The 15,440-nt window shown below is 42.7% G+C and overlaps 1 protein-coding gene and 1 long non-coding RNA gene across 3 annotated transcripts in view; both read right to left on the bottom strand.

The window, feature by feature from the left end:
- Positions 1-1,379, bottom strand: part of LOC135101883 (uncharacterized) — a 19,466-nt gene extending 18,087 nt beyond the window's left edge. Inside the window, exon 1 of the long non-coding RNA XR_010269424.1 lies at positions 43-1,379. This is a non-coding gene — a long non-coding RNA (uncharacterized LOC135101883). The remainder of the gene's footprint in view (positions 1-42) is intronic.
- The window catches only part of LOC135101882 (uncharacterized), a 93,934-nt gene that overhangs the window by 69,795 nt on the left and 8,699 nt on the right, over positions 1-15,440 (bottom strand). The window contains exon 2 of one of the 2 annotated variants that reach the window (XM_064006192.1): positions 11,226-11,261. In XM_064006192.1, the coding sequence (XP_063862262.1) occupies positions 11,226-11,261 (36 nt within the window). Of the gene's footprint in view, positions 1-11,170; positions 11,262-15,440 lie in introns of those variants that run through there. The other variant, XM_064006191.1, reaches the window with a different exon arrangement.

Raw genomic sequence — 15,440 nt, 5'->3', positions numbered from 1 at the left:
CAAACAGAAGAACGAATACGAACAATAGCAAACACTACATACATGTCTCCACTCAGCAGCAAGGTATCATCGTCTTCTCCCATGGCCCCTACATAACGGGAGTGCTAACCCATGGCCAGGCCACGAGTCCGGTGACGCCCTTACTGCATCCTGCCGCAGGAACACACTGCTGCGGTCGTCTTCAGGATAACAGCTACGTAAGACGCGTACTTGTAAGGCGGTATCAGTATCCACAGAGAGAACACAAGTCACGACAATGTGACAAACCATAAAGCTGTGTAAGGTAGGACCACTGGATTACCACAATGACTGATGGATTACGCTCTACGGTGGTCGCTCACATTTCACACACTTGTTGCTTCACCACCCCAACACTCGCTCCTCGCGCCACAACACTTCTCCCCCTTCCTCCACTGTCTGTCCACAACTGAGCCACTCTACCACCTACACTACCAAGCTGTGATCTATCACCACGCCCATGGGCGGCCCTCTGGCGCCAGAACCCCACGTGGCTCTCGCTCTTGGCACCATCCGGACACAGGCCACCACTGCAACACTTCTTGACGCCCCATACAACACATCACATCGCTGCCTGCCGAACTGCACTTAGTTTCCCTAGCCCGTGTCTACTGATAGACAGGCGGGCGAGATAAGAGGGCTGCACGAGAAGTGGCGGCACAGCTCACGTCACGCCCGCCCCTTCACTGCCGCACTCCGCCCGCCACGCACAAAGGTACAGAAATAACTCGCCTCTGTTTTCTCGGCACCCTTCACGGCACCTAGGCCGGCCCTCCGCCGCCTGCTGGCCACGGTGCTCCTACTGCCCTTCATTTTCCTTCTCCTTGGTCACGCCCATTTTTCTCAACTGACAATGTCCACGCACGGCGTGACAGCTGCCCCTGTCGGCTGAACTCACAACTAGCGAGCGTATTATATAACTGCCCCGGGGCATAACTGCTGCGCTGCCTCGCTCTGCGCCACCCACCTACCACTGGACTCCTACCACTGGACTCCTGCCACTGCTGTTTACGCTTCCCTTGGAAAATGTGCTACACTTCAACGTTTTCTTTATTTGACTGGTCTAAGCCGGAGCACTTCCCACGCGGCAAACATTGATTTTATCACGACTATCACGTCTGCTCAGAATATATCCATTAGGCTGCACCCTCCCGCCGCACAATGGCTCACCGTCCTCCCTTCCTCCTCACACGCTCTTCATGGATACAACACTCAAACTTATCTTCAAAAAGTAAACATGCTTCACCAGGTAAGTAGAGCCCAACACCTGGCTGCGATTACCGACGCTTCAACACCTGTGTCGCGTCACACAACCCAGCACCTTCCTCATGTTGCCCTAAACCTTCCCCTGTCAGTGTTTAAGTGGGAAGAGATTAACGGCTTCATGATAAAGTTACCGCCAATAATTCTTTATTACTTAATATTATTATATTCTTAATGCATGAATTTATTGTTTTATTGAGATATTCATTAATATGAGTAATATAATTTTAATATTATCAGCCCATAAGAAAACAATACATGAACACCAAGAATACAACATTTAAATATATTCCACATAAAAAAGGACTATTTACAAAAATATACAAGAATGACCATGCAACACAAAGACCCAGCCCTAGCGTGCTGTACTCAGCCTACATTCACGCTGCATGCACCGCAGTCAAAAGCAACGCCCTTCTATCACAGGTGACTCCGACAAGCTCCCTCCGGCACACGTCCGCCAGACCCCGTCAGGAGGGTCGTTGTGGCCAGCGGGTAGCACTGTCCGGGTTGAGGAACTGCACTTGTCTTACTTTGTTTACAGATTTATTTATAAGATAAGAACCGCAACGTCCAAAATACACGTGAGGGGTTAAATATAGTCCCACACGCTCTGGCAAAAAGCAGCCGCTAGAATTTGTGAAAAATCAGGGAAAGAAAGACACTACTTTTTTTGTTGTTGTTTAAGGCGCTCTCTCTCTCTCTCTCTCTCTCTCTCTCTCTCTCTCTCTCTCTCTCTCTCTCTCTCTCTCTCTCTCTCTCTCTCTCTCTCTTTCATAAGGAGTTCTTTTCACGAATGTATGTACATAAACACGGCTTATTTATTTTTTTTTATTTTTTTTTTTTTTTTGAAAAGCCTTTCAATACAACAAGTGGCGTCCAGAAACTTCTTACAATCAAATAGGTTGAAATCTGCCAGTTTTTTTTTTGTATGTTCCAGATAACAGTCAACAAGCTTTCGACCGATTAAAAATGTTCTCTATTAATATATCCTCAAATAATTTTGTAGAACAAAAAATTCTTCTTACATTTCCTCTTAGTAAACATCGTAGGCAGCTCTTACTCCTCTTCCTTCCGCGAATTTTGGACAGAACATCATAAGCTGCGTCCCTGTGTTCTTCCTCTTTTTCTTGGGCACCCTAAGGAGGGGAGAGGTCCGGACCACGACGTCTCATGACACAGTGTTGTTTATCACCCCCGCCAGGCCCCGCCATTACCCGGTGAACTACTATCAATAGAAAAACAGACGTCTGGTTCCCACAGTTTTTGGCAGAGAGAAAGAGGAGAGCAACTATTTTTGGCCACGACTCTGGCCAAGCCCGCAGAGACCCAAGCCTTGGTACTGGAGAGAGAGAGAGAGAGAGAGAGAGAGAGAGAGAGAGAGAGAGAGAGAGAGAGAGAGAGAGAGAGAGAGAGAGAGAGAGAGAGAGAGAGAGAGAGAGAGAGAGAGAGAGAGAGAGAGAGAGAGAGAGAGAGAGAGAGAATGGAGCAGAAACGGAGAGGTGAATGATATTAACCGTGTTCAATAAATTAACTGCAACTTTAAAGCAAGTGGTTAAAGACTCCTAAAACTGAGTTACAAGTAGTTTCAATCCTTTCATTGGTAAAATACCCAAGTGACCATAAACTGTCACTAAATCTGTGACACTCCTGTCCATCTAGTATTTCCCTAGAAAGATTCTTGACGACTTAAAGAGAGAACGTTCATTAATCACTTTACTCCTTCTGCCAAAAAATTCACTACCACCACCACTACGTACACACGCCACCACTATCACCATTATCACTAACCACCATCATACCACTACTAATGGTCAGTACATGCACGATAACAGTCACGAAGGCAACAACAACAACAACTGCGAGACTAGCTATAACATCACAGTTTAGTAGCCGCATCATCACCATGAACGTTTGCCGCCACGATCGCTGCCAACATCAATAACAACAAGAGAAATAGAAATATCAACAAAAATATTGTGATGACAATTATTACCACCAGCAACACATCTCCACCACCACCACAACTACTGGATTGGCAAGAATTGCAATAACGACGACGACGACCACAGCTACATCAATAATTATCATCACCACTACCACCACCGCCACAACAACAGCAACAACAACAACAACAGCAACAACAACAACAACAACAACAACAACAGCAGCAGCAGCAACTAAAACAACAATAATAAACTCAACAAAAACATTAACAACAACAACAACAACAACAACAACAACAACAACAACAACAACAACAACAACAACAACAACAACAACAACAACAACAACAACAACAACAACAACAACAACAACAACAACAACAACAACAACAACAGCAGCAGCAGCAGCAGCAACAACAATAGTAAACTAAACAACAACAACAACAACAACAACAACAACAACAACATCACAATACGTAGCACAACGCCCCTTCACTACCACTAACTCCACCACCACCAACACATTATACTGATGATGGTTGTGGCGATGGTAATGAAGGAAACAACACACACACACACACACACACACACACACACACACACACACACACACACACACACACACACACACACACACACACACACACACACACACACATACACAAGGACATGCAGCAAAAACACAAACAGACAAGTAGAAGGACATACAGCAAACACACAAACACACACCATACCCAACACTCACACCCTGTTCAGAGTCACACGTGCGGATTAATCTTTAACACACGTGGTCACTCAAGGCACCTTTAGAGAGAGGGTTGCGTCCTCGGAGTCATGAAAGAATAATTACTACTCGTCCCTCCCTAGTACCGTGCCGGGGCGTGAATGGTGGTGGTGGTGCCCGGCCGTCACAACACTCGCTGACTCTGGCGATCTTAATAAAGCCACTTGGTTCAGTTTGTGTTTTACAAATTGCATTTCTTTGAAGGAAAATAAAAGATACGAACTCAGGCAAAAGAAATAAGTGAGGATGATTGCACTGGCTATATAAATGGTGTGAGAGGGATAGGGAAGGATAGTGGCAAGCTTGTTGTTAGGGAAAACAGGTGTGTGTCTGTATGTGTGTGTGTGTTGGAGCGGGGATGCCTGGTCACAAGGTTGCTAGTCTTAAGGTCACTTTCTTTTATGGATTTCCTTTATAGATTAGGGTGAATATTGCAGCAAATGAACTGCGTACACAGTAGACATTCCTGTTTACGGTGGTTAAGCCGGACAGTATTAATGATGTTTGGTCTCTTTGGCTTGCTTACACACACACACACACACACACACACACACACACACACACACGTGGGCTCTTGCTTACTAGCTTTTTTTTTTTTTTTTTTGTGTGTGTGTGTGTGTGTGTGTGTGTGTGTGTGTGTGTGTGTGTGTGTGTGTGTGTGTGTGTGTGTGTGTGTGTGTGTGTGTGTGTGTGTGTGTGTGTGTGTGTGTGTGTGTGTGTGTGTGTGTGGTAAAGGTATTGAAGACAGTATGGCTGTACTGTCTTAACAACGGTTATTAAAATCATTGCAAAGGATGAATAAGGGAGGTGGATGCTACCAAATAGAGTAACCATACTAAACCAATACAGCATTTCGAATATAAGAAAGGAAATATTAAAACTTAGAATATTAAAGAGTAAGTAGATAGACGTCTTATCACAAGTCACAAGAACCCAGACGATATGATGCAGATCTCAGTATTCAAAAGGAAAAAATATATGAAACAAATACGGAACAGTGCTACTTCAATTACTGCTTAACATCTCACACTGTCTTCAGATATTGGACTTTGGCCCGCCTCAAGTTGCAAGCAGCCGCTGTCCCAATAAACTCCACGCAAACAAGAACCACTGACTCAACTCTGCGCAGTCTTCCCGTCCTCCCTAGACTTTTATGAAAGAGACCCACTAATAAATTGCTGGTTCTTGGCTTTGACAAGAAAGAAAACTATTAATGTACGTAAAAGAGGACAGTAATTTAGTATCCCTTCTAAAATTTCCGAGAGAGAGAGAGAGAGAGAGAGAGAGAGAGAGAGAGAGAGAGAGAGAGAGAGAGAGAGAGAGAGAGAGAGAGAGAGAGAGAGAGAGAGAGAGAGAGAGAGAGAGAGAGAGAGAGAGAGAGAGAGAGAGAGAGAGAGAGAATAATGGAGTCAAGAGGCGCTTAAAAACAAAGTAAAGAATCCACAACCACGGAGAGCAGCCATAATTGGAGATAGCAATCTGGGAAAGTGAATATATAAACTGAAGGTGACAGGCGGGCTGGTGGCTGAGGGAGAAGGCGAAGGACAAGGAGGAGGAGGAGGAGGAGGAGGAGGAGGATGAGGAGAACAGAAAGAAAATGAAGATGATGAAAGGTGACGACAAAGAAAGTGAACAAGGAGATGAAGAGATGGGAGAGAAATATACCGAGAAACAGGAGAACAGAGAAAACAGCAACAACGGGGAGAAGTAGGAGGAGGATTAGGAGAAGGAGAAGGAGAATGAGGAGGAGGAGGAGGAGGAGGGAGAAAGATGAGGACACGGGTACTGAGACTTGAGCTGAGCATCGTCTCCCTCCACTACCTCACTATTTTCACCACCAATGCCTCGCCCCACCTCGCCCACTGCCATCTTGCTGCTCCGCCACCCTGCCTCGCGTGTCGCCTGTACTCTCTCTTGCAGGGGTGGAGAGAGAGAGAGAGAGAGAGAGAGAGAGAGAGAGAGAGAGAGAGAGAGAGAGAGAGAGAGAGAGAGAGAGAGAGAGAGAGAGAGAGAGAGAGAGAGAGAGAGAGAGAGAGAGAGAGAGAGAGAGAGAGAGAGAGAGAGAGAGAGAGAGAGAGAGAGAGAGAGAGAGAGAGAGAGTCTTAATTTCAGATAAAATACGTACTCACATTCTTGATTTCTTTTGTGCCTCAGATTTTTTTCCTACTTGTATAATATAAAAGAAGTAATAAAAGGAGGTTTAGAATATGAAGAGGAGGAAGAGGAGGAGGAGGAGGAGGAGGACGAAAAAAAAGAAGGGGAAGAGGAGGAGGATAGACGAAAAATGAACGCAAAGGAAGAACGAAGTTGTGAACGCGTTGGTCCTCGCGGTGCTGTTTACTGTGACTATCTAACGCAGAGTGGAAGAAACAGGATAATACAGATGAAGGCTCCCGCCCCATCCACCACTCCCTGCAGTCAACGTGGCGAGGAAAGGAGAACTACTATGAAGTGGAGAGGAGGAGGAGGAGGAGGAGGAGGAGGAGGAGGAGGAGGAGGAGGAGGAGGAGGAGGAGGAGGAGGAGGAGGAGGAGGAGGAGGAGGAGGAGGAGAAAAATAACAAGAACAAAAGCAACAACAACAAAAGCAAATACAACAAAAACAAAAACGACAACAACAACAATAATAATAATAATAATAATAATAATAATAATAATAATAATAATAATAATAATAATATCAACAACAACAACAACAACAACAACAACAACAACAACAACAACAACAACAACAATAACCTCCAGAAGGATGACTGAGAAAAAAGAAAAGAAAAAAGGCTTTGAGGAGGAGGGCGACGACGATGAAGAGGAGAAGGACAAGAACGTCAGCAGAATATAATAAACTCTAAAACAATATTGTACATGAAGCCCACGCGTCGCACATTGACACGAGCGCTCGTTAAGTCTTGCCTTCTGTCATCTCTATTTCTACACCAGGATGTCAAGTGATCATGAGTGCAGAGTGTAATGTGGGAAGTGGAAAGAAGCGTGTGTGTGTGTGTGTGTGTGTGTGTGTGTGTGTGTGTGTGTGTGTGTGTATATATATATATATATATATATATATATATATATATATATATATATATATATATATATATATATATATATATATATATATATATATATATATATATATATATATATATATATATATATGTATATATATCCAATCAGACATCGCTAAAGACGCAGCTTAACTGAGTTCTGACTACTACGTTTTTTTTTATCAAATTAAATGAAAAAAAAAATGGAATTACAAGTTTAACCTAATAATTTTGAAAGAAAGAGCAAGGAATGTTGATCAAGCAGCTCAGACTTAATTACCATTGCTATATTTTTGCCGAGTGAAATCGTGTAAAGTTACTCTAATTAAGAAATAAACTTGACATAGCAGGCAAAGAAACAAACAGCATTTAGTCCTTAACTCATATGCAGTGAGGAAGTTTGGACCATAATATCTGAGCGATTGCCTCTTTCACCTGGCGCCTCACTGTGTGTGGCAACAGGTGGGCGGCGCCTCACCGGGTAGGGGAGGGAGACAACGACAGTCCCGCACTCTACAGTATGTATGCCTGTTTGTGGCGCCTTGTTTCCTACGAGTGCGTGAGTGCGTGCGTTAGTGCGTGCGTGCGTGCGTGCGTGTGCGTGTACAAGCTCGTGATATTGTTGCTGCTGCTACTGTTATAGTACCACTACTGTTCTTACTACAATTGCTGCTGCTACAGTTGTTGTCATGTGTGCTACCAGCAGTAAAGACAACAATATCAACAATAACAGCAGCAGCAGCAACAACAACAACAACAACAACAGCTACTGTTATCATTACACTACTACTACTACTACTACTACTACTACTACTACTACTACTACTACTATTACCACTACTACGACTACAACTACCATTAATTCTAATAATAATAATAATAATAATAATAATAATAATAATAATAATAATAATAATAATGACAAATAATAATAATGACAAACAACAACAATAATAATAACAGCACGTTAATGGCAAAGTGGACAAACAATAAAAGTGTAATCGGTGGTGAATCACAAATGAGTATACTAAATCCATAATTAAATGACTAATACTCAACCACATAACTCACTTGGTGTAATATTGAACGTGTGTGTGTGTGTGTGTGTGTGTGTGTGTGTGTGTGTGTGTGTGTGTGTGTGTGTGTGTGTGTGTGTGTGTGTGTGTGTGTGTGTGTGTGTGTGTGTGTGTGTGTGTGTGTGTGTGTGTGTGTGTGTGAAAATAAGTGTGAATGTGTGAGTGTTCATATTTTCTTCATGATTAAAGGGAATGTTTTCGTGCATATATGTTTGCATTGTGCCGAGTGTGTGGTGCATGTTAAAGGTAAGGCTAGCGCTCGTGTGTGTGTGTGTGTGTGTGTGTGTGTGTGTGTGTGTGTGTGTGTGTGTGTGTGTGTGTGTGTGTGTGTGTGTGTGTGTGTGTGTGTGTGTGTGGTGTGTGTGTGTGTGTGTGTGTGTGTGTGTGTGTGTGTGTGTGTGTGTGTGTGTGTGTAGGCGGACGAGGCCGCGGGAGGAAAGGAGGCATGCAGTTAGCAATATCAGAAGAGTAGTTACAGTGAAAATAACGGTAGAAAATAGCAAGAGATGCAATACTGAGGCGATGAGTGAGAGGCTGAAGACCGTCAGTTAGAGGAGAGTTGATAAGCCGAAATGGTTTTGACTCCAATCTGACTGGAAGAGCAGCAAAAATTTAGGAGTTATGAAAATATAACCATAGTTGTATTTACTTGAAAGCCAAGTCATATTTTATAGCATCTTGCAACACACTAAAATTTTTTGTATCATTTGAAATAGGCTGGGCCGATTTTTTTTTTTTTTTATATTACTTAAATTTGAATCTTATAAACGTACTGATTTTTACCACGTCATTGTATCTTCCAAAGTAAAGTTCATGTAATGAACTATACATAAATTTACACTATGCAACAGAGTCAAGGGACCGACAGTCTTCACCCGAAGATGAGCTCTGACTCTGTTTATACTTCAAACGCGCCGCCACACTCACTGCACCGCTGACCCTCACTGTTCCCGGTGTACTGAAGGGTGGATATTGGCGTCCGACGAACCGTGCTTTTAAAGGCAGCTCTTGAATCCTCCCTCCTCACTGCCGACTCGTGTGTAGCGAGCTGGCGGCAGAAACAAGCCCATCTCAACCCGAGGACGTCTTCTGTCCTGAACCTTAATGATGAAATTTACAAATGTCTTTTCGTTTATTTTATTTCATTTATTTTATTTATTTTTTTCAGTAAAAAGACGTAGTAGTGTACTTCAGGTATGTAAGTTTCTAAGCCTTTAATGTAAGTTAAGGACCTATTTTCGGCTATATTATTTACATGAGAAAAAAATGCTATGTTGCAAGAAATTAAGAATCTGGCTTGGTTTTAAATAAATACAACTATGGGAGTATTATTGCTAAGAAACATAGTGAATATATCAGTTGTGTATTGACTTTTTTTTTTCAGACCAGTGGCCTAAATGACCCGTGAGACATCAGGCGGATACCTCTGTATACATGCCCCCCTGTAATATAACCGTGCATGAGGGAGAAAGTATAATTACGTTTTTTTTGTGGTATCAATGACACTGCTCCGATCACGAGCTGTTACTTCACTGACGGATTAATGGAGACATGCATTATCACCAAAACATAAGAACAGAAAGGATTTTAGAGGATTTCAAAACTATGAACATTCATCATCGAGCAATAAAATAAACCCTTGGGTGCCTATTTGGAAATACAGAGATTATGAATACATCATAAGAATTTGCTAGCATACGACACAAGTGTTCGCAGTGTATTACCACAGAGGCAGTGGGAAGATACAAGCAGGGAAATGTAATATGTAAAGTACTTCTGAAAGTTAAGTAAAAACAAAGGAAAATAAAATTGTAGCGATTATACCTGCCAAACATGATATTAAGTTAAAATCATCACACGAAGTCCAGAAACGGTAGGAGTAAAATTTGAAAATTAGATCAAAACACACAACACTAACATTCAGTAATGCCAATAAACAAGAAAATAATATCAGTGCTGAATCTGAACTTATTGTAGTTAATAGCTATTACTTTTAATTGAGTCCAGTGGTTGGTTATCGATTATAAGCAAAGTGAAGTAAAGTAAAGAAACATACCATGGAATATCATGAAAGTCTCTTTTCTGACGTATAGAATGTACAACTTGTGCGTTCTTAAATAAAAAAAAGAAAGAAAGAAATATATATATATATATATATATATATATATATATATATATAAATATATATATATATATATATATATATATATATATATATATATATATATATGAAATGAGAATGTACTCACACACACACAAACACACACCACGCATATGCGAGTAAAACCAAATTTATGTGGAATAAAGACCTATCACACACACGTACGTACACGCCTGAGGGAAGATAGCGCCGAAGAATTCCTCGGCGTTGTCACTGTAATATCTTGAGAATAATCACAATAATCCAAAAATATACTTTCACATACACACAAGTTTCGCAATACAAACTATCACAATGATGTGTTGCAGAGTTCATAGGTCCGTTGATTGTCATCACGCATGTACATGCTGCGCTAATTGGGAGGAAGGACGCATTGTACATACACATATATGTACACATTAAGGAGCACACGTGTGTAGAGGGATGTGGGTCACAGGTGGCATCATCTTTCATTAAGGTGATGGAGGAGCCCAATCAGGGAGCACCACAGTCCTCCACGAGGCACGTGAATCACAGGGTATGTAACAGTACATTTGAAAGCCAGTTTAAGCTCAAATATAAAAACAAAATTGTCATAAAGCATATCATAATGACCCAATGATAACGTGATAAGTGTCCTACCAAAGACAGGGTATTACACTGTCTTCATGCCGGCCACAGTCACCACCACCATCGCTGCTGCTGAAACACCACCATTATCACCACCACCACCACAGCCATTGCAACTTTATGCTCAAAAACGACACAAAGCATTTAGAAAGCATACACTATTAGGAAGCTACAGTAAACAAGTTCACTTCTAACTCGTTATTATGCATCTGTTTCTACCTCATCAAACCAAACACGTGAGAGGACTACCGCTATGGGGCAAACCTACACCCGCTAAATATTAGTGCAGCATTGGGGGAGGCAGCGGCACGCTATAGGTACTGACCCCGAAGTCTCGGTGGTGCTGGTGGCTCTGTTAACTCTGCAAAACAAGAATTGGTTGTAGTTCCCAGACCCGGCAACTGTACTGCTACTCTATGCCTACGTCTAGACAATGCACACTGAGGGAAGGAGAAGGAAAGAGTACAGTCACTTTCAAGCTATTCTGTGTGTGTCCCTCACTACCATGACCTCCCTGTGTATTGTGGCGGGGTGTCTACTGTCACCTCACTACACATGCAAGACAACTTATACGCAACATCTGCAACTCATTCATCTACATACTCTTATATCTCAAATACTTCTCTACAAAATACTGTATACACAGGCACTGGTATCTCATGAATTAGTCTTCAGAATTAGTCTTTTTGCCTGTAGATACACTGATTAAGACAGTAAACATAACCCAGAGAAGGGATGCAAGAATACCCGCACCTGAAGCTCTTACGAGGATAAAAAAAAAAATAATAAATAATAAATAATAAAACAAAAATAAAGTAAATGCTGAACTTGACCGGGCGATGATGATGCGACTAGAGAACAGCAATGGCGTCATGATTACGTAAATATAATACCTTCATATATAAGAAAAGCCATGAAAAAAATGTTAATTACAGTATTTTTTGCAATCATATATCATACTAGGGTGTCAATATGTAGGTTTTCTGGTCACCACGTAAAAAGCCATCACAGGGTAAGGATCCCGACACCAGGCACGCACCGGGCTAGGAGGCAAAATTATTGGTTCAAGGAAATTTAGCAAGACACATTCAAGGTATTTTTTCGGCATTATATCATCATTAATTCGCTTCGAGGCCATAAATCTTTCCAGTACGACGGGAAGTTAAAGGGAAGAGATTATGGAAAAGGAGGAAGGGGCAGAGGAAAAAAGTACGGGAGACAGAGAGAGAGAGAGAGAGAGAGAGAGAGAGAGAGAGAGAGAGAGAGAGAGAGAGAGAGAGAGAGAGAGAGAGAGAGAGAGAGAGAGAGAGAGAGAGAGTGAGGAGAGAGAGAGAGAGAGATTCCTTTATATTAATAAAACTAAATCGACAAATGCATTAGTGAGTTTTGTTACCAACTTCGCTACTTCAAATCGTTTTTCTTTAAGTGAATTTATGAAATTAACTACAATATACTAAAAGTGGCAAAAAAAAAAAAAAAAATTACCATTTTATTGTCATTCATTGTGACATTCTTTATTATTTCCAGCACATATTATACTCCAGTCATAATTAATGTGACATTTTGCTACGAAAACTTTGTTACACGCACCTTTACCTGACGAGGATCAACGTCTACCACTGTTTGTTTTTACGCTTTCGATTTCCATTTAAATAAGAGTGACACTCTCCATTATGTGGTCCTGATTGTTGGACAACACACACACACACACACACACACACACACACACACACACACACACATACACACACACACACACACACACACACACACAAACAAACAAACAAACAAACACACACACATACACACTTCACAGCCACAATCGGCTATTTTTCCCCTTGGCTCAGGTCATCTGGCACAGCAAGTGCTCGTGGCAGGCAGCCTTCTTTGGCTGCCTACGCCGCTACCCCCCACCCTCCTTTTATCTTTGTTCTTTTTCAGAGAAGTTCTTTGCTACCCACTTCATGTACCCGCGGAAAGTCTATATGAGTAAATATGTAGTTTTCCTCACTTGCAATGGAAGCAAGTTAACGGGAAGTAGACTCAACAGCAAAAGACATGTCTACACGTTTATGGACGAATTTTTCTCTTCTCGTGATCCCAGCAAAGGCTTGTAACTCTCCCACCAGGTGCCTGCTGGGCCGCGGCGCGTCTGTAGCGATTTGATGCTCGGGAGAGAGTTGCCGCCCACGGTGCCGGTCGTTGAGCCACCGCATGCCCGTGCCACGAGCTAAAGCCGGAGTACGACACCGCGGCCACGTGTTGAGCTCCAAAATTTCTCTTTATTACCCAAAGTAATGATGGCAAAACATTTGGCTTTACCTTATATTTTCTAATGTAACTTATTGTATTTATTGTATTTATTCACTTATTTATTTTCCGAATTCGACAATAAAAGGGAAGTTAATCCCACATTTAAAGAGAACCTGAAATTACTGCATGATTATAAATACTGCCGTGCAATACACCAATGCTCCATGATTTATCATGAACAATTAATTTTAAGTTCCGTCTTATTCAAAGGGAAGGCAAGAGGTAGTCTTATCACACAACCTTGAAGGGCTAAGAGGTCTGTTGATGTTTGTTCTTCCTTTGCATTCCTTTGTGAATATGCTGAAGGTACAGAGGAGACTGGTACAGTCCTTGAAGCGTCAGCAGCGAGTGAGAAGCGGCGGAGACGCTTCGTAACACAACACTTGGCAGGCGAGGCGCTGAGGTGCCCATGAGGCTACACCGCCACCGCTAGCACCACCGCCACCGCCGCCATCGCCACTACCATCTCTGCCACCACTACCACTAACGACAACAATAAAAACATCACCATCCCACCAAAACCACAATTATCGTCGATGCAACCACAACACTCGCTACCCTCGTCTCTGCCTCCAATCCAAGCAGCTGAATAAGGGATAAGGTTGTCAACATCATCCCCAACATCTTACCCGCAACTAACTTAGCAATATTCAGAAGCAACACATAAGGTTGTTGTTCATACTCGCAAGTAGACAAAAGCGTTAAAAAGAACTGTGACTAAACGAAAATATTAAAGAAAAAGAGAAGACGGAGAAGAGAGAGAGAGAGAGAGAGAGAGAGAGAGAGAGAGAGAGAGAGAGAGAGAGAGAGAGAGAGAGAGAGAGAGAGAGAGAGAGAGAGAGAGAGAGAGAGAGAGAGCACCAGGACAGTAAATACGTCTGCCTGACATTATTGTGGAGAGAGAGAGAGAGACTGAGAGAGAGAGAGAGAGAGAGAGAGAGAGAGAGAGAGAGTGAGAGAGAGAGAGAGAGAGAGAGAGAGAGAGAGAGAGAGAGAGAGAGAGAGAGAGAGAGAGAGAGAGAGAGAGAGAGAGAGACCTTGCAGGACCAACAAAACTAAAAGAAATTAACATAATACTGAGGACAGCACTCAGGATCTAAGTGAAGGAAGCACCAGACGGCAGCCAGGCGGACAGGAGACGCACTGAGTGGGTATAGGTGAGGAAGGAGAGGCTGCGGCTGCTCGTAAGGTTGGCAGCGGGTCAAGCTGTTCCTCCATCACTCACTCAGCATCTTCAACTATGAAAAAAACAAACATACGTGTTGATATTTTTTAACTTTTTACTCCAACAGTTTGTCATGTGGATACACCACTTTCACCGGCTCCTCGTGACCTCATAATCCACAAAACTAAGACGTTCCTCATGCACTGCGCGCAATAGTAATGGCACGAAAGAATAAAGGTTAAAAAGATGAATGCACATGTCGATCTACCAGAAGTAATAAAGACGCTACATAACCCCTTCAACAGTACTTCCCAACGCCTTCTGACACAATCTGGGGTGATATTATACGTCAACCGTAACTCTTTCAGCGCACACTCACACACACACACACACACACACACACACACACACACACACACACACACACACACACACACACACACACACACACACACACACAAAGTTATATACGAGTTTATGATTAATGATTTGGCTCTGTGTGGTTTACATTTATGTGTGTGTGTGTGTGTGTGTGTGTGTGTGTGTGTGTGTGTGTGTGTGTGTGTGTGTGTGTGTGTGTGTGTGTGTGTGTGTGTGTGTGTGTGTGTGTGTGTGTGTGTGTGTGTGTGTGTGTGTGTGTGTGTGTGTGTGTGTGTGTGTGTGTGTGTGTGTGCGCGCGCGCGTCAGTCAGTTAGGGGTATTGGGAGGCGTCGGCCTAGATGACGTGCTAAGGTACCAGTAACACGTCAGCCTCTGCCTCAAGGCCGGAGCGGTGTCTCATTAAATGCCGGGTGTTTTTCACCGCGTGTCACGGATGCCTCACTATCAGGGGCCACGCTGGGTATCTCCTTTAGGTAGACGGCAGGAAGAGTGTGCTCACATTTATAGAGATGAAAGATCTAACCATACTGAAAGGTCTCTGGAAGCTTTGACTGTAGTGACTCGAAAGAAACGAGTTATCCTTAGCAATGGGACCAGATAGCCGGTTTAGGTGACAAGAATGTCTTGAGCTGTATAACTCACAATATCCCTGAGTGAAGATGTAGTAACACAGATATTACT

This window comes from Scylla paramamosain, chromosome 7 (genome assembly GCF_035594125.1).
Source record: "Scylla paramamosain isolate STU-SP2022 chromosome 7, ASM3559412v1, whole genome shotgun sequence".
NCBI lineage: Eukaryota > Metazoa > Arthropoda > Malacostraca > Decapoda > Portunidae > Scylla > Scylla paramamosain.
This window is presented reverse-complemented; position numbering and strand designations above follow the sequence as displayed.